Source organism: Acanthaster planci, linkage group LG11, assembly GCF_054643075.1.
Source record: "Acanthaster planci isolate LZ-2023a linkage group LG11, COTS_SCS, whole genome shotgun sequence".
Lineage (NCBI taxonomy): Eukaryota > Metazoa > Echinodermata > Asteroidea > Valvatida > Acanthasteridae > Acanthaster > Acanthaster planci.
This window is the reverse complement of record NC_141787.1, coordinates 601598-622969: the sequence shown is the minus strand read 5'-3', so window position 1 is coordinate 622969 and position 21372 is coordinate 601598. Positions and strand designations below refer to the sequence as shown.

General features: G+C 39.2%; 1 protein-coding gene across 1 annotated transcript in view; it reads right to left on the bottom strand.

Moving 5' to 3' along the window:
- Nucleotides 1-547: 547 nt before the first annotated feature.
- LOC147797228 (histone acetyltransferase p300-like) overlaps nt 548-21372 on the bottom strand; it is a 23066-nt gene continuing 2241 nt past the window's right edge. Inside the window, exons 2-3 of the mRNA XM_087143503.1 lie at nt 5067-5182; nt 548-2700 (exon numbers count right to left, since the gene is read on the bottom strand). Of these exons, the coding sequence (XP_086999629.1) occupies nt 2536-2700; nt 5067-5182 (281 nt within the window). The 3' untranslated portion in view covers nt 548-2535. The remainder of the gene's footprint in view (nt 2701-5066; nt 5183-21372) is intronic.

Here is a 21372-nt window from a genome sequence, read left to right as displayed (position 1 = left end):
CGTTTTGCGTTATCCCTGCTTTTGCCACTGACCAGTGTTCAAACGTTTTTCCAAATCATAGAGCCCTCTATCTCATCTTTTTGTTTCTATATCACAGTTTTTACATCAGGGAAATGTGAGTAAATCAAATTAAATTGCCTGAAAATTCCTCAGCATTCCCTTCTACTATTATTATTATTATTTTTTTTTTAATGCTGATGAATGCAGTGCCCTCCCCCATCCCGTTTCAAGAACCATTTCAGAAAATGAAATATTTCCACAATATAATTCAGTGTAAATCCAAAAATTAAATTTTTATCTTATTCTCTCATTCAGAAAAAAAAGATATGAGCTATACCTTTAAAAAATCCTCACATTCCTTGGGGTGTCCTTATTAAATCCTTTTTGCCTTAAATGGCTTCTTAAATTTCCGGAGCATTTTTCAATGAGAGTAATCTATAAGACATAACTTCCAGGTTTCTTACATAAATGCAAGTAGCTTAAAGTTGCAAAAAAAAGGGGTAATAAAGCGCAGTTCAAATCATGGACATATTATTAATGTCTCAGGCCACATATTTTATTTCATTCAATTAAAATCCTCCGACTATTACACTGATTACAGAAATTACAAAAAGTACACGGAATACTACTCTAGACTTCAAAATCATTTTGTGCACACAAATTCCCTTGGTTTGCCTCAAGTGTATTGACCTTGAAAGGCATAGAACAGGCCATATGATCTATCGCAAGGTGTTGCCATCTTAAGACTCAAATCTTTGGCTTTCAAGACCATGTATGGCAAATCGGATAATGAATCTTCTGTTTATGAAAAAAATCAAATAAGAGGAAATGAAAAAACATGAATAGCAATTTACTTCTCAAATCTTCCACCCTTTTCCTATTGTCCACTTGCAGGTGGGTATAATTTGGCCAAAAATTTCAGCTCTTGAAAAAGGTAAGGTATGGCCACCAACACAGCCAAATGCCATCAACACTGATTTACACGAGTCATTTGAAGAGTATTTGTACCACATATTTCTTAAAACAACCTCACACTTTTCAACAATGTAAGACATGCCCATGGAGTGGTATATACTACAGTGACAACAGGGCCATATATGCACAGCTGCCAAGTTCACATTCACCACATAGTGTACCTTCACAGATTTCTCAGAGCATTGACATGTTTAAATGTCAGTCGAGTTGATCGAGTCAAGGTATGCTTGAAGTTTGAAACCATTAGCATGTAGGCATACCTGTGTATATAGATAGCCAGATCATGGTTACATCCAAAGTGGATTTAGAAAAAAATAGAACATCTTGTTTAAACACAGACATTCAAGGAAAAGGGACCTTCAAGTTTAAGAGTTGCTGTTGATCCTCCCCCTTCCCATTTCATTTGTGTTCTCTTTGGCAAGCAGCAGACCCTATGTACATACATGTCAATATCTGCTAGTTTGTCTATCAAATTGGCAATCTAATTTATTTGTGGCAAAAGCTTTGTTCAAGGCCTGATCAAGACAATAAGCAAGAACAGTCGTGTGCGGAAAAAAGAGATACAGATTTTCCAGAAGCACTTAATGAGTGAAGCTCATATTAGATATACAATTTTAAGCTTGAGTTAGTTACATTTACCGACTATGAGTACAATTGACATCTTCATTCCACATACTGAGATATGGAATGTGTTTCAAAACCTAAATTCACATTTGCATCACACTTTTATTTGTTGTTTACATCGTACAATTTTTGTTTTACATCTGCATTTTGTACACACTCTGAGGCAATTCATCTGGAGTCATAAAAATTGCATGATGATCTATTGGTGACATCACTGTTCAAATATGAAGTAAAATAAAAGCCTTTAGAAAACTACAAATAAAGAAAAGGTCTTGATTATTCAGTGATAACTTAAAAAGTTACAGATGTTTGGAATTTAAATAAAACTGTAAGTAGAAATCACACACCAAATTTATGTTAACTTGTGTACAGACTTCCTTGAGTGAACCACAAATGATCAGTCTGTATTATGACCAGATTAAGAAATACACTGAAGGAAACCTGGCCCTGCTACCATAAACAATACCATTTCCCCTGTGTAATTCCAACAACAATAACAATAAAAATTCCAGCTTTATTTATTGATGGTAGCAATATAATCTCTAGGATGTTTTTCAAAGGGATGCCAGTAACTACTTGAGAAATGTGATGATCTAAGACTTCAAATTACAACTGCAAATATATGATGATAGTGTTCAGTTTTAGTAGTGGAAGGAAACACTCCACATGAACATTATAGAGAAAAACCCACAAAGTTAAGTAAAGACTGAAAAATCCACATGATAACCTGGGCTGGATTCACAGAAGTGGAAGGTGACAAAAGTGTCACTATGCCAACCTGACACCCCATTCTACCAATCCACTTTTCATTGCTGAGCCAAAGCAACACTGACACCAAAATAACCCATCAAGACCATATAGTTATGTACAGCATAGTTCTGATGTAAGTTGGTTGAAAGAGCTACATTTTCCCAGTGGACATACTGATCTGGGCAGTTAGTGGGGAGGCTGAGGCTGGGGCAGCAGCGCTGCTGCTGTCATGGGAATGCCTCCAGCGGCAGCATCAGTACCTCCTGAATCCTGCATCCTCTTCTGTTGCTTCTCCTGCAGCTCCTTCTGGATCTTGTAGATCTTCTCAGCCAAGAGGTGATAGTACTCCTCCTGTGACAAGACCAGGCAGTAAAAAACAAACGAGTGAATTACAAATGAGCAAAGATGAATGCTTTTCCAGGTGAATTTTCTGCAATGGACACTGGTCTTCCTAAGGGGCCACTCAAAATTTTCAGTTTTTTTTTTAAATTTTGATTTTTTTTAATAGTGGGTGGGTCAAAGAAATAAATGAAAAAATAAAATTTAGTTTTTATATTAAAATCCAGAAAAATCATTTTCCTGACTTGCCTGAAACACGTGTAGCGTGCACGCCATGCACATACAGCTCCACTACACCAGCATTCCCAAAATGCAACTTTTTCAACTTCATTTCCATATACACACAGGTTGACCTTTCAAGTACATTATTATGCAAGTGTAAACCATCATGGAAGGAGGTGGTTTTTACTGTTAGGCTTGGAAGCCGGGCGCTTGCAGCGGTGATCAACCACAAATATAGTAGGGTACCAGACGTATTATATAAACCTACTGGTATACACAGTGAACGTTGAACACCAGTTGCTATTAACGGTGAAATGTTCATCACCTTGAATCTAAGATTAACCGGACAGCAGCAAACTGCATCCAGATCTGTTAGCTAGAGCTAGGTCTGCGTCTCCGATTCAATAGAATCATTTATTGCAATTCCAGCCATCATCTTGTCATACTGTGTTGCATTGTAGATTTTTACATGTATATGAATTTATATCAAATGCATGTTTAATGAACTGGATGTACTGGATGAAAATTCAATTATTTTAATCGAAATTGGGGGTGGGTGGGTGGATCAAAACAATTTGAAAACAAAATCGAAATTTGAAAAACATTGAAAATTTTCAGTGGCCCCTAATCTGTACTCAAACCATAAGTGTAAAGACTCTGATGAGAGACTTGGCAAACACCTGCACTTCTCTAAGAGTGGGAAGTGTCCTTGTACATCATACAGAGTTAGTTGTTTGTGAGGCTAAGTTCAACCTTCCATAAAGTCAATTATTAGGTTCTATCCCAATTTTCCAACCAACAACAGCAACCAACTATTTCTGTTTGTTCATCCGAGTGGTTTTTCCGGCAGAGGGATTTGTCTCCTACTTTAAGACGTTTGGTCCTAATTGGTGATTTATTCCCTTAGTAATATAAAGATCAGAAATCATGAGAAAAGGAAGTCAGAGTAATTTGGCCTTATTGCTGGACATATGCACAGCTACTACAGTGTACATGTATACCTGTATTAGTTTACACAAAGAAACTAGCAATGAAGTCAGAGCGTGTTTATGCTCCTTGAGGCTTTAGTTATGTCAAAATTGAGAGGGGAAAGATATGAATGTTACAAATGTGATTAGGTGAAATACGTACACATTTTCAAAGTCAAGGGTAGAGTAACAAAAAGACTCAATGCCTCTCAAACTAAATGGCTGAATATCTAAATACCTACACAATTTGAATCATTGATTACTTACTAACAAATTTCTTTGAAAAATTAGAATTTTTGGACAATCGGTTATGTCAGAATTCAGATGGGAAAACATCAGAATGCCCCAAATCAGATGGGGGTGAAATATGAACGAATTTTCAAAGTTAAGGGTAAAAACACAAAAAGACTCAATACCTCTCAAACTAAAAGGCCAAATATCTAAATACCTCCTTGATTTACAACGTGGACTATTCAGCACAGATTTCCTTAGAAATTTCCACTGTTGGAGCTTTAGTTATGTTTGAATTGAGAGGGGAAAAATCGGAATACTGCAAATGCAATGTGGTGAAATATGTAAAATTTGCAAAATTAAGGGAAAAGTAATAAAAACACTCGATACTTATCTAGCTAAATGGCCAATTATCTATATACCTGCTGAATTTGAAGCATGGTCTATTAAGGAACAGATTACCTGAAAATTTTAGACTCTTGGAGCTTTAGTTATGTAGAAATTGAGAGGGGAAATGATCGGAAAATTGCAAATGTGACTAGGTGAAATATGTACAAATTTTCAAAGTTAAGGTTAGAGCAACGAAAAGACTCAATAGGTCTCCAACAGAAAGTAAAAATATCTAAATACCTCCTTGATTTACAACGTAGACTATTCAGCACAGATTTCTTTAAAAATTTCAACTGTTGGAGCTTTGGTGATGTCAGAATTGATAGGGGAAACGATTGGAATGCTGTAAATGTGATTAGGTGAAATATGTACACATTTTAAAGTCAAGGGTAAAGCAACGAAAAGACTCCAAACCTCTCAAAGTAAATGGCTGAATTCCTTAACACTTACACGATTTGAATCATTGATTACCCACCAACTGATTTCTTGCAAGATTTAGCATTTTAGCACCTTGAGTTCTTTGGCTAATATTTTCCTAACTACAACGAATCTCAAGATGAAACTTACATCAATGGAAAGTGGAAGATACAAACTTTCAGATGCCACCAAGATTTGCAGATTTGAAGGATTTCCAGGTCTTTTATGAGGCGATATATGTAGCCAACGTTGGCCGGGAACACGACCTGTAATGTGCAGACAAAGCAGGAATTCCAGACAAATAGCAAGCAGCAAGACCAGAACTTCTGCCTCCTTTTTCAAATATTTTCCTAACCACAACGAAGCTGAATATGAAACTTACATCAATGGAAAGAGGAAGATACAAGCTTTCAGATGCCACCAAGATTTGCAGATTTAAAGGATTTCCAGGTCTTTTATGGGGCGATATATGTAGCCAACGTTGGACGGGAACACGACCTGTAATGTGCAGACAAAGCGGGAATTCCAGACAAATAGCAAGCAGCAAGACCAGAACTTCTGCATCCTTTTTCAAATATTTTCCTAACTACAACGAATCTGAATATGAACCTTACATCAATGGAAAGAGGAAGATACAAGCTTTATGATGCCACCAAGATTTGCAGATTTGAAGGATTTCCAGGTCTTTTATGGGGCGATATATGTAGCCAACTTGACACGGGAACACGACCTGTAACGTGCAGACAAAGCGGGAATTCCAAACAAATAGCAAGCAGCAAGACCAAAACTTCTGAGTTCTTTGGCTAATATTTTCCTAACTACAACGAATCTGAATATGAAACTTACATCAATGGATAGGGGAAGATACAAGCTTTATGATGCCACCAAGATTTGCAGATTTGAAGGATTTCCAGGTCTTTTATGGGGCGATATATGTAGCCAACGTTGGATGGGAACACGACCTGTAATGTGCAGACAAAGCAGGAATTCCAGACAAATAGCAAGCAGCAAGACCAGAACTTCTGCCTTCTTTTTCGAATATTTTTCTAACTACAACGAATCTGAATATGAAATTTACATCAATGAAAGAGGAACATGCGACCTTTCAGATGCCACCAAGATTAGCAGATTTGAAGTACTTCCAGATCTTTTATGGGGCGATATAAGTAGCCAACTTTGGACGGGAACACGACCTGTAATGTGCAGACAAAGCGGGAATTCCACACAAATAGCAAGCAGCAAGACCAAAACCTCTGAGTTATCTGGCTAATATTTTCCTAACTACAACGAATCTCAATATGAAACTTACATCAATGGAAAGAGGAAGATACAAGCTTTCAGATGCCACCAAGAATTGCAGATTTGAAGGATTTTCAGGTCTTTTATGAGGCGATATATGTAGCCAACGTTGGACGTGAACACGACCTGTAATGTACAGACAAAGCGGGAATTCCAGACAAATAGCAAGCAGCAAGACCAAAACTTCTGAGTTCTTTGGCTAATATTTTCCTAACTACAACGAATCTGAATATGAAACTTACATCAATGGAAAGAGGAAGATACAAGCTTTCAGATGCCACCAAGATTTGCAGATTTAAAGGATTTCCAGGTCTTTTATGAGGCGATATATGTAGCCAACGTTGGACGGGAACACGACCTGTAATGTCCAGACAAAGCGGGAATTCCAAACAAATAGCAAGCAGCAAGACCAGAACTTCTGCCTTCTTTTTCGAATATTTTTCTAACTACAACGAATCTGAATATGAAATTTACATCAATGAAAGAGGAACATGCGACCTTTCAGATGCCACAAAGATTTGCAGATTTGAAGAATTTCCAGGTCTTTTATGAGGCAATATATGTAGCCAACTTGACACGGGAACACGACCTGTAACGTGCAGACAAAGCGGGAATTCCACACAAATAGCAAGCAGCAAGACCAAAACTTCTGCCTCCTTTTTCAAATATTTTCCTAACCACAACGAAGCTTAATATGAAACTTACATCAATGGAAAGAGGACGATACAAGCTTTCAGATGCCACCAAGATTTGCAGATTTGAAAGATTTTCAGGTCTTTTATGAGGCGATATATGTAGCCAACGTTGGACGGGAACACGACCTGTAATGTACAGACAAAGCGGGAATTCCAGACAAATAGCAAGCAGCAAGACCAGAACTTCGGCCTTCTTTTTCAAATATTTTTCTAACCACAACGAATCTGAATATGAAATTTACATCAATGAGAGAGGAACATGCGACCTTTCAGATGCCACCAAGATTAGCAGATTTGAAGGATTTCCAGGTCTTTTATGAGGCGATATATGTAGCCAACGTTGGCCGGGAACACGACCTGTAATGTGCAGACAAAGCAGGAATTCCAGACAAATAGCAAGCAGCAAGACCACAGCTTCTGCCTGCTTTTTCAAATATTTTCCTAACCAGAACGAAGCTGAATATGAAACTTACATCAATGGAAAGAGGAAGATACAAGCTTTCAGATGCCACCAAGATTTGCAGATTTAAAGGATTTCCAGGTCTTCTATGGGGCGATATATGTAGCCAACTTTGGACGGGAACACGACCTGGAATGTGCAGACAAAGCGGGAATTCCACACAAGTAGCAAGCAGCAAGACCAGAACTTTGGCCTTCTTTTTCAAATATTTTTCTAACCACAACGAATCTGAATATGAACTTTACATCAATGAAAGAGGAACATGCGACCTTTCAGATGCCACAAAGATTTGCAGATTTGAAGAATTTCCAGGTCTTTTATGAGGCAATATATGTAGCCACTTTGACACGGGAACACGACCTGTAACGTGCAGACAAAGCGGGAATTCCACACAAATAGCAAGCAGCAAGACCAAAACTTCTGCCTCCTTTTTCAAATATTTTCCTAACCACAACGAATCTGAATATGAAACTTACATCAATGGAAAGAGGACGATACAAGCTTACAGATGCCACCAAGATTTGCAGATTTGAATGATTTCCAGGTCTTCTATGGGGCGATATATGTAGCCAACTTTGAACGGGAACACAACCTGTAATGTGCAGACAAAGCGGGAATTCCACACAAGTAGCAAGCAGCAAGACCAGAACTTCGGCCTTCTTTTTCGAATATTTTTCTAACCACAACGAATCTGAATATGAAATTTACATCAATGAAAGAGGAACATGCGACCTTTCAGATGCCACCAAGATTAGCAGATTTGAAGGTCTTCCAGGTCTTTTATGAGGCGATATATGCAGCCAACTTTGGACGGGAACACGACCTGTAATTTGCAGACAAAGCGGGAATTCCAGACAAATAGCAAGCAGCAAGACCAGAACTTTGGCCTTCTTTTTCAAATATTTTTCTAACCACAACGAATCTGAATATGAAATTTACATCAATGAAAGAGGAACATGCGACCTTTCAGATGCCACCAAGATTAGCAGATTTGAAGGACTTCCAGGTCTTTTATGAGGCGATATATGCAGCCAACTTTGGACGGGAACACGACCTGTAATGTGCAGACAAAGCGGGAATTCCAGACAAATAGCAAGCAGCAAGACCAAAACTTCTGAGTTCTTTGGCTAATATTTTCCTAACTACAACGAATCTCAATATGAAACTTACATCAATGGAAAGAGGAAGATACAAGCTTTCAGATGCCACCAAGATGTGCAGATTTGAAGGATTTCCAGGTCTTTTATGAGGCGATATATGTAGCCAACGTTGGCCGGGAACACGACCTGTAATTTCCAGACAAAGCGGGAATTCCACACAAATAGCAAGCAGCCAGACCAGAACTTCTGCTTCCTTTTTCAAATATTTTCCTAACCACAACGAATCTGAATATGAAACTTACATCAATGGAAAGAGGAAGATACAAGCTTTCAGATGCCACCAAGATTTGCAGATTTAAAGGATTTCCAGGTCTTTTATGAGGCGATATATGTAGCCAACGTTGGCCGGGAACACGACCTGTAATGTGCAGACAAAGCGGGAATTCCAGACAAATAGCAAGCAGCAAGACCAGAACTTCGGCCTTCTTTTTCAAATATTTTTCTAACCACAACGAATCTGAATATGAAATTTACATCAAGGAAAGAGGAACATGCGACCTTTTAGATGCCACCAAGATTAGCAGATTTGAAGGACTTCCAGATCTTTTATGAGGCGATATATGTAGCCAACTTTGGACGGGAACACGACCTGTAATGTGCAGACAAAGCGGGAATTCCACACAAATAGCAAGCAGCAAGACCAAAACTTCTGAGTTCTTTGGCTAATATTTTCCTAACTACAACGAATCTCAATATGAAACTTACATCAATGGAAAGAGGAAGATACAAGCTTTCAGATGCCACCAAGAATTGCAGATTTGAAGGATTTTCAGGTCTTTTATGAGGCGATATATGTAGCCAACGTTGGACGGGAACACGACCTGTAATGTACAGACAAACTGGGAATTCCAGACAAATAGCAAGCAGCAAGACCAAAACTTCTGAGTTCTTTGGCTAATATTTTCTTAACTACAACGAATCTCAATATGAAACTTACATCAATGGAAAGAGGAAGATACAAGCTTTCAGATGCCACCAAGATTGGCAGATTTAAAGGATTTCCAGGTCTTTTATGAGACGATATATGTAGCCAACTTGACACGGGAACACGACCTGTAATGTCCAGCCAAAGCGGGAATTCCAAACAAATAGCAAGCAGCAAGACCAGAACTTCTGCCTTCTTTTTCAAATATTTTCCTAACCACAACGAATCTGAATATGAAACTTACATCAATGGAAAGAGGAAGATACAAGCTTTCAGATGCCACCAAGATTTGCAGATTTAAAGGATTTCCAGGTCTTTTATGAGGCGATATATGTAGCCAACGTTGGACGGGAACACGACCTGTAATGTGCAGACAAAGCGGGAATTCCACACAAATAGCAAGCAGCAAGACCAAAACTTCTGAGTTCTTTGGCTAATATTTTCCTAACTACAACGAATCTCAATATGAAACTTACATCAATGGAAAGAGGAAGATACAAGCTTTCAGATGCCACCAAGATTTGCAGATTTAAAGGATTTCCAGGTCTTTTATGAGGCGATATATGTAGCCAACGTTGGACGGGAACACGACCTGTAATGTGCAGACAAAGCAGGAATTCCAGACAAATAGCAAGCAGCAAGACCAAAACTTCTGCCTCCTTTTTCAAATATTTTCCTAACCACAACGAAGCTGAATATGAAACTTACATCAATGAAACAGGAACATGCGACCTTTTAGATGCCACCAAGATTAGCAGATTTGAAGGACTTCCAGGTCTTTTATGAGGCGATATATGCAGCCAACTTTGGACGGGAACACGACCTGTAATGTGCAGACAAAGCGGGAATTCCAGACAAATAGCAAGCAGCAAGACCAAAACTTCTGAGTTCTTTGGCTAATATTTTCCTAACTACAACGAATCTCAATATGAAACTTACATCAATGGAAAGAGGAAGATACAAGCTTTCAGATGCCACCAAGATGTGCAGGTTTGAAGGATTTCCATGTCTTTTATGAGGCGATATATGTAGCCAACGTTGGCCGGGAACACGACCTGTAATTTCCAGACAAAGCGGGAATTCCACGCAAATAGCAAGAAGCAAGACCAGAACTTCTGCCTCCTTTTTCAAATATTTTCCTAACCACAACGAAACTAAATATGAAATTTACATCAATGGAAAGAGGAAGATACAAGCTTTCAGATGCCACCACGATTTGGAGATTTAAAGGATTTCCAGGTCTTTTATGAGGCGATATATGTAGCCAACGTTGGCCGGGAACACGACCTGTAATGTGCAGACAAAGCGGGAATTCCCCACAAATAGCAAGCAGCAAGACCAAAACTTCGGCCTTCTTTTTCAAATATTTTTCTAACCACAACGAATCTGAATATGAAATTTACATCAATGAAAGAGGAACATGCGACCTTTCAGATGCCACAAAGATTTGCAGATTTGAAGAATTTCCAGGTCTTTTATGAGGCAATATATGTAGCCAACTTGACACGGGAACACGACCTGTAACGTGCAGACAAAGCGGGAATTCCACACAAATAGCAAGCAGCAAGACCAAAACTTCTGCCTCCTTTTTCAAATATTTTCCTAACCACAACGAAGTTGAATATGAAACTTACATCAATGGAAAGAGGAAGATACAAGCTTTCAGATGCCACCAAGATTTGCAGATTTAAAGGATTTCCAGGTCTTTTATGAGGCGATATATGTAGCCAACGTTGGCCGGGAACACGACCTGTAATGTGCAGACAAAGCGGGAATTCCACACAAATAGCAAGCAGCAAGACCAAAACTTCTGAGTTCTTTGGCTAATATTTTCCTAGCTACAACGAATCTCAATATGAAACTTACATCAATGGAAAGAGGAAGATACAAACTTTCAGATGCCACCCAGATTTGCAGATTTAAAGGATTTCCAGGTCTTTTATGAGGCGATATATGTAGCCAACGTTGGACGGGAACACGACCTGTAATGTCCAGACAAAGCGGGAATTCCAAACAAATAGCAAGCAGCAAGACCAGATTGTCTGCCTTCTTTGGTTAATATTTTCCTAACTACAACGAATCTCAAGATGAAACTTAAATCAATGGAAAGAGGAAGATACAAGCTTTCAGATGCCACCAAGAATTGCAGATTTGAAGGATTTCCAGGTCTTTTATGAGGCGATATATGTAGCCAACGTTGGACATGAACACGACCTGTAATGTGCAGAAAAAGCGGGAATTCCACACAAATAGCAAGCAGGAAGACCAAAACTTGTGAGTTTTTTGGCTAATATTTTCCTAACTACAACGAATCTCAATATGAAACTTACATCAATGGAAAGAGGAAGATACAAGCATTTAGATGCCACCAAGATTTTCAGATTTAAAGGATTTCCAGGTCTTTTATGAGGCGATATATGTAGCCAACGTTGGACGGGAACACGACCTGTAATTTCCAGACAAAGCGGGAATTCCAAACAAATAGCAAGCAGCTAGACCAGATCGTCTGCCTTCTCTGGCTAATATTTTCCCAACTACAACGAATCTGAATATGAAACTTAAATCAATGGAAAGAGGAAGATACAAGTTTTCAGATGCCACCAAGATTTGCAGATTTGAAGGATTTCCAGGTCTTTTATGAGGCGATATATGTAGCCAACGTTGGACGTGAACACGACCTGTAATGTGCAGACAAAGCGGGAATTCCACACAAATAGCAAGCAGCCAGACCAGAACTTCTGCTTCCTTTTTCAAATATTTTTTTAACCACAACGAATCTGAATATGAAATTTACATCAAGGAAAGAGGAACATGCGACCTTTTAGATGCCATCAAGATTTGCAGATTTAAAGGATTTCCAGGTCTTTTATGGGGCGATATATGTAGCCAACATTGGACGTGAACACGACCTGTAATGAGCAGACAAAGCGGGAATTCCACACAAATAGCAAGCAGCAAGACCAAAACTTCTGAGTTCTTTGGCTAATATTTTCCTAACTACAACGAATCTCAATATGAAACTTACATCAATGGAAAGAGGAAGATACAAGCTTTCAGATGCCACCAAGATTTGCAGATTTGAAGGATTTTCAGGTCTTTTATGAGGCGATATATGTAGCCAACGTTGGACGGGAACACGACCTGTAATGTACAGACAAAGCGGGAATTCCAGACAAATAGCAAGCAGCAAGACCAAAACTTCTGAATTCTTTGGCTAATATTTTCCTAACTACAACGAATCTCAATATGAAACTTACATCAATGGAAAGAGGCAGATACAAGCTTTCAGATGCCACCAAGATTTGCAGATTTAAAGGATTGCCAGGTCTTTTATGAGGCGATATATGTAGCCAACGTTGGACGGGAACACGACCTGTAATGTCCAGACAAAGCGGGAATTCCAGACAAATAGCAAGCAGCAAGACCAGAACTTCTGCCTGCTTTTTCGAATATTTTTCTAACTACAACGAATCTGAATATGAAATTTACATCAATGAAAGAGGAACATGCGACCTTTCAGATGCCACAAAGATTTGCAGATTTGAAGAATTTCCAGGTCTTTTATGAGGCAATATATGTAGCCAACTTGACACGGGAACACGACCTGTAACGTGCAGACAAAGCGGGAATTCCACACAAATAGCAAGCAGCAAGACCAAAACTTCTGCCTCCTTTTTCAAATATTTTCCTAACCACAACGAAGTTGAATATGAAACTTACATCAATGGAAAGAGGAAGATACAAGCTTTCAGATGCCACCCAGATTTGCAGATTTAAAGGATTTCCAGGTCTTTTATGAGGCGATATATGTAGCCAACGTTGGACGGGAACACGACCTGTAATGTCCAGACAAAGCGGGAATTCCAAACAAATAGCAAGCAGCAAGACCAGATTGTCTGCCTTCTTTGGTTAATATTTTCCTAACTACAACGAATCTGAATATGAAACTTAAATCAATGGAAAGAGGAAGATAAAAGCTTTCAGATGCCACCAAGAATTGCAGATTTGAAGGATTTCCAGGTCTTTTATGAGGCGATATATGTAGCCAACGTTGGACATGAACACGACCTGTAATGTGCAGAAAAAGCGGGAATTCCACACAAATAGCAAGCAGCAAGACCAGAACTTCTGAGTTTTTTGGCTAATATTTTCCTAACTACAACGAATCTCAATATGAAACTTACATCAATGGAAAGAGGAAGATACAAGCATTTAGATGCCACCCAGATTTGCAGATTTGAAGGATTTCCAGGTCTTTTATGAGGCGATATATGTAGCCAACGTTGGACGTGAACACGACCTGTAATGTGCAGACAAAGCGGGAATTCCACACAAATAGCAAGCAGCAAGACCAGAACTTCGGCCTTCTTTTTCAAATATTTTTCTAACCACAACGAATCTGAATATGAAATTTACATCAAGGAAAGAGGAACATGCGACCTTTTAGATGCCACCAAGATTAGCAGATTTGAAGGACTTCCAGATCTTTTATGAGGCGATATATGTAGCCAACTTTGGACGGGAACACGACCTGTAATGTGCAGACAAAGCGGGAATTCCACACAAATAGCAAGCAGCAAGACCAAAACTTCTGAGTTCTTTGGCTAATATTTTCCTAACTACAACGAATCTCAATATGAAACTTACATCAATGGAAAGAGGAAGATACAAGCTTTCAGATGCCACCAAGATTTGCAGATTTGAAGGATTTTCAGGTCTTTTATGAGGCGATATATGTAGCCAACGTTGGACGGGAACACGACCTGTAATGTACAGACAAACTGGGAATTCCAGACAAATAGCAAGCAGCAAGACCAAAACTTCTGAGTTCTTTGGCTAATATTTTCCTAACTACAACGAATCTCAATATGAAACTTAAATCAATGGAAAGAGAAAGATACAAGCTTTCAGATGCCACCAAGATTGGCAGATTTAAAGGATTTCCAGGTCTTTTATGAGGCGATATATGTAGCCAACTTGACACGGGAACACGACCTGTAATGTCCAGCCAAAGCGGGAATTCCAAACAAATAGCAAGCAGCAAGACCAGAACTTCTGCCTTCTTTTTCAAATATTTTCCTAACCACAACGAAGCTGAATATGAAACTTACATCAATGGAAAGAGGAAGATACAAGCTTTCAGATGCCACCAAGATTTGCAGATTTAAAGGATTTCCAGGTCTTTTATGAGGCGATATATGTAGCCAACGTTGGACGGGAACATGACCTGTAATGTGCAGACAAAGCGGGAATTTCACACAAATAGCAAGAAGCAAGACCAAAACTTCTGAGTTCTTTGGCTAATATTTTCCTAACTACAACGAATCTCAATATGAAACTTACATCAATGGAAAGAGGAAGATACAAGCTTTCAGATGCCACCACGATTTGCAGATTTAAAGGATTTCCAGGTCTTTTATGAGGCGATATATGTAGCCAACGTTGGACGGGAACACGACCTGTAATGTTCAGACAAAGCAGGAATTCCAGACAAATAGCAAGCAGCAAGACCAAAACTTCTGCCTCCTTTTTCAAATATTTTCCTAACCACAACGAAGCTGAATTTGAAACTTACATCAATGAAACAGGAACATGCGACCTTTTAGATGCCACCAAGATTAGCAGATTTGAAGGACTTCCAGGTCTTTTATGAGGCGATATATGCAGCCAACTTTGGACGGGAACACGACCTGTAATGTGCAGACAAAGCGGGAATTCCAGACAAATAGCAAGCAGCAAGACCAAAACTTCTGAGTTCTTTGGCTAATATTTTCCTAACTACAACGAATCTCAATATGAAACTTACATCAATGGAAAGAGGAAGATACAAGCTTTCAGATGCCACCAAGATGTGCAGGTTTGAAGGATTTCCAGGTCTTTTATGAGGCGATATATGTAGCCAACGTTGGCCGGGAACACGACCTGTAATTTCCAGACAAAGCGGGAATTCCACACAAATAGCAAGAAGCAAGACCAGAACTTCTGCCTCCTTTTTCAAATATTTTCCTAACCACAACGAAACTAAATATGAAATTTACATCAATGGAAAGAGGAAGATACAAGCTTTCAGATGCCACCACGATTTGGAGATTTAAAGGATTTCCAGGTCTTTTATGAGGCGATATATGTAGCCAACGTTGGCCGGGAACACGACCTGTAATGTGCAGACAAAGCGGGAATTCCAGACAAATAGCAAGCAGCAAGACCAGAACTTCTGCCTTCTTTTTCAAATATTTTTCTAACCACAACGAATCTGAATATGAAATTTACATCAAGGAAAGAGGAACATGCGACCTTTTAGATGCCACCAAGATTAGCAGATTTGAAGGACTTCCAGATCTTTTATGAGGCGATATATGTAGCCAACTTTGGACGGGAACACGACCTGTAATGTGCAGACAAAGCGGGAATTCCCCACAAATAGCAAGCAGCAAGACCAAAACTTCGGCCTTCTTTTTCAAATATTTTTCTAACCACAACGAATCTGAATATGAAATTTACATCAATGAAAGAGGAACATGCGACCTTTCAGATGCCACAAAGATTTGCAGATTTAAAGAATTTCCAGGTCTTTTATGAGGCAATATATGTAGCCAACTTGACACGGGAACACGACCTGTAACGTGCAGACAAAGCGGGAATTCCACACAAATAGCAAGCAGCAAGACCAAAACTTCTGCCTCCTTTTTCAAATATTTTCCTAACCACAACGAAGTTGAATATGAAACTTACATCAATGGAAAGAGGAAGATACAAGCTTTCAGATGCCACCAAGATTTGCAGATTTAAAGGATTTCCAGGTCTTTTATGAGGCGATATATGTAGCCAACGTTGGCCGGGAACACGACATGTAATGTGCAGACAAAGCAGGAATTCCAGACAAATAGCAAGCAGCAAGACCAGAACTTCTGAGTTTTTTGGCTAATATTTTCCTAACTACAACGAATCTCAATATGAAACTTACATCAATGGAAAGAGGAAGATACAAACTTTCAGATGCCACCAAGATTTGCAGATTTAAAGGATTTCCAGGTCTTTTATGAGGCGATATATGTAGCCAACGTTGGACGGGAACACGACCTGTAATGTCCAGACAAAGCGGGAATTCCAAACAAATAGCAAGCAGCAAGACCAGATTGTCTGCCTTCTTTGGTTAATATTTTCCTAACTACAACGAATCTCAAGATGAAACTTAAATCAATGGAAAGAGGAAGATAAAAGCTTTCAGATGCCACCAAGAATTGCAGATTTGAAGGATTTCCAGGTCTTTTATGAGGCGATATATGTAGCCAACGTTGGACATGAACACGACCTGTAATGTGCAGAAAAAGCGGGAATTCCACACAAATAGCAAGCAGCAAGACCAGAACTTCTGAGTTTTTTGGCTAATATTTTCCTAACTACAACGAATCTCAATATGAAACTTACATCAATGGAAAGAGGAAGATACAAACTTTCAGATGCCACCAAGATTTGCAGATTTAAAGGATTTCCAGGTCTTTTATGAGGCGATATATGTAGCCAACGTTGGACGGGAACACGACCTGTAATTTCCAGACAAAGCGGGAATTCCAAACAAATAGCAAGCAGCTAGACCAGATCGTCTGCCTTCTTTGGCTAATATTTTCCCAACTACAACGAATCTGAATATGAAACTTAAATCAATGGAAAGAGGAAGATACAAGTTTTCAGATGCCACCAAGATTTGCAGATTTGAAGGATTTCCAGGTCTTTTATGAGGCGATATATGTAGCCAACGTTGGACGTGAACACGACCTGTAATGTGCAGACAAAGCGGGAATTCCACACAAATAGCAAGCAGCCAGACCAGAACTTCTGCTTCCTTTTTCAAATATTTTCCTAACCACAACGAATCTGAATATGAAACTTACATCAATGGAAAGAGGAACATGCGACCTTTTAGATGCCATCAAGATTTGCAGATTTAAAGGATTTCCAGGTCTTTTATGGGGCGATATATGTAGCCAACATTGGACGTGAACACGACCTGTAATGAGCAGACAAAGCGGGAATTCCACACAAATAGCAAGCAGCAAGACCAAAACTTCTGAGTTCTTTGGCTAATATTTTCCTAACTACAACGAATCTCAATATGAAACTTACATCAATGGAAAGAGGAAGATACAAGCTTTCAGATGCCACCAAGATTTGCAGATTTGAAGGATTTTCAGGTCTTTTATGAGGCGATATATGTAGCCAACGTTGGACGGGAACACGACCTGTAATGTACAGACAAAGCGGGAATTCCAGACAAATAGCAAGCAGCAAGACCAAAACTTCTGAATTCTTTGGCTAATATTTTCCTAACTACAACGAATCTCAATATGAAACTTACATCAATGGAAAGAGGCAGATACAAGCTTTCAGATGCCACCAAGATTTGCAGATTTAAAGGATTGCCAGGTCTTTTATGAGGCGATATATGTAGCCAACGTTGGACGGGAACACGACCTGTAATGTCCAGACAAAGCGGGAATTCCAGACAAATAGCAAGCAGCAAGACCAGAACTTCTGCCTGCTTTTTCGAATATTTTTCTAACTACAACGAATCTGAATATGAAATTTACATCAATGAAAGAGGAACATGCGACCTTTCAGATGCCACAAAGATTTGCAGATTTGAAGAATTTCCAGGTCTTTTATGAGGCAATATATGTAGCCAACTTGACACGGGAACACGACCTGTAACGTGCAGACAAAGCGGGAATTCCACACAAATAGCAAGCAGCAAGACCAAAACTTCTGCCTCCTTTTTCAAATATTTTCCTAACCACAACGAAGTTGAATATGAAACTTACATCAATGGAAAGAGGAAGATACAAGCTTTCAGATGCCACCCAGATTTGCAGATTTAAAGGATTTCCAGGTCTTTTATGAGGCGATATATGTAGCCAACGTTGGACGGGAACACGACCTGTAATGTCCAGACAAAGCGGGAATTCCAAACAAATAGCAAGCAGCAAGACCAGATTGTCTGCCTTCTTTGGTTAATATTTTCCTAACTACAACGAATCTGAATATGAAACTTAAATCAATGGAAAGAGGAAGATAAAAGCTTTCAGATGCCACCAAGAATTGCAGATTTGAAGGATTTCCAGGTCTTTTATGAGGCGATATATGTAGCCAACGTTGGACATGAACACGACCTGTAATGTGCAGAAAAAGCGGGAATTCCACACAAATAGCAAGCAGGAAGACCAAAACTTGTGAGTTTTTTGGCTAATATTTTCCTAACTACAACGAATCTCAATATGAAACTTACATCAATGGAAAGAGGAAGATACAAGCATTTAGATGCCACCAAGATGTGCAGGTTTGAAGGATTTCCAGGTCTTTTATGAGGCGATATATGTAGCCAACGTTGGCCGGGAACACGACCTGTAATTTCCAGACAAAGCGGGAATTCCACACAAATAGCAAGAAGCAAGACCAGAACTTCTGCCTCCTTTTTCAAATATTTTTCTAACCACAACGAATCTGAATATGAAATTTACATCAAGGAAAGAGGAACATGCGACCTTTTAGATGCCACCAAGATTAGCAGATTTGAAGGACTTCCAGATCTTTTATGAGGCGATATATGTAGCCAACTTTGGACGGGAACACGACCTGTAATGTGCAGACAAAGCGGGAATTCCACACAAATAGCAAGCAGCAAGACCAAAACTTCTGAGTTCTTTGGCTAATATTTTCCTAACTACAACGAATCTCAATATGAAACTTACATCAATGGAAAGAGGAAGATACAAGCTTTCAGATGCCACCAAGATTTGCAGATTTGAAGGATTTTCAGGTCTTTTATGAGGCGATATATGTAGCCAACGTTGGACGGGAACACGACCTGTAATGTACAGACAAAGCGGGAATTCCAGACAAATAGCAAGCAGCAAGACCAAAACTTCTGAGTTCTTTGGCTAATATTTTCCTAACTACAACGAATCTCAATATGAAACTTACATCAATGGAAAGATAAAGATACAAGCTTTCAGATGCCACCAAGATTTGCAGATTTAAAGGATTTCCAGGTCTTTTATGAGGCGATATATGTAGCCAACGTTGGACGGGAACACGACCTGTAATGTGAAGACAAAGCCAGAATTCCACACAAATAGCAAGCAGCAAGACCAGAACTTCTGCCTTCTTTTTCAAATATTTTCCTAACCACAACGAATCTGAATATGAAACTTACATCAATGGAAAGAGGAAGATACAAGCTTTCAGATGCCACCAAGATTTGCAGATTTAAAGGATTTCCAGGTCTTTTATGAGGCGATATATGTAGCCAACGTGGGACGGGAACACGACCTGTAATGTGCAGACAAAGCGGGAATTCCACACAAATAGCAAGCCGCAAGACCAAAACTTCTGAGTTCTTTGGCTGATATTTTCCTAACTACAACGAATCTGAATATAAAACTTACATCAATAGAAAGAGGAAGATACAAGCTTTCAGATGCCACCAGGATTTGCAGATTTAAAGGATTTCCAGGTCTTGTATGGGTCGATATATGTAGCCAACGTTGGATGGGAACACGACCTGTAATGTGCAGACAAAGCGGGAATTCCAGACAAGAAGCAAGCAGCAAGACCAAAACTTCTGCCTCCTTTTTCAAATATTTTCCTAACCACAACGAAGCTGAATTTGAAACTTACATCAATGAAACAGGAACATGCGACCTTTTAGATGCCACCAAGATTAGGAAGATACAAGCTTTCAGATGCCACCAAGATGTGCAGGTTTGAAGGATTTCCAGGTCTTTTATGAGGCGATATATGTAGCCAACGTTGGCCGGGAACACGACCTGTAATTTCCAGACAAAGCGGGAATTCCACGCAAATAGCAAGAAGCAAGACCAGAACTTCTGCCTCCTTTTTCAAATATTTTCCTAACCACAACGAAACTAAATATGAAATTTACATCAATGGAAAGAGGAAGATACAAGCTTTCAGATGCCACCACGATTTGGAGATTTAAAGGATTTCCAGGTCTTTTATGAGGCGATATATGTAGCCAACTTTGGACGGGAACACGACCTGTAATGTGCAGACAAAGCGGGAATTCCCCACAAATAGCAAGCAGCAAGACCAAAACTTCGGCCTTCTTTTTCAAATATTTTTCTAACCACAACGAATCTGAATATGAAATTTACATCAATGAAAGAGGAACATGCGACCTTTCAGATGCCACAAAGATTTGCAGATTTGAAGAATTTCCAGGTCTTTTATGAGGCAATATATGTAGCCAACTTGACACGGGAACACGACCTGTAACGTGCAGACAAAGCGGGAATTCCACACAAATAGCAAGCAGCAAGACCAAAACTTCTGCCTCCTTTTTCAAATATTTTCCTAACCACAACGAAGTTGAATATGAAACTTACATCAATGGAAAGAGGAAGATACAAGCTTTCAGATGCCACCAAGATTTGCAGATTTAAAGGATTTCCAGGTCTTTTATGAGGCGATATATGTAGCCAACGTTGGCCGGGAACACGACCTGTAATGTGCAGACAAAGCGGGAATTCCACACAAATAGCAAGCAGCAAGACCAAAACTTTTGAGTTCTTTGGCTAATATTTTCCTAGCTACAACGAATCTCAATATGAAACTTACATCAATGGAAAGAGGAAGATACAAACTTTCAGATGCCACCCAGATTTGCAGATTTAAAGGATTTCCAGGTCTTTTATGACCGATATATGTAGCCAACGTTGGACGGGAACACGACCTGTAATGTCCAGACAAAGCGGGAATTCCAAACAAATAGCAAGCAGCAAGACCAGATTGTCTGCCTTCTTTGGTTAATATTTTCCTAACTACAACGAATCTCAAGATGAAACTTAAATCAATGGAAAGAGGAAGATAAAAGCTTTCAGATGCCACCAAGAATTGCAGA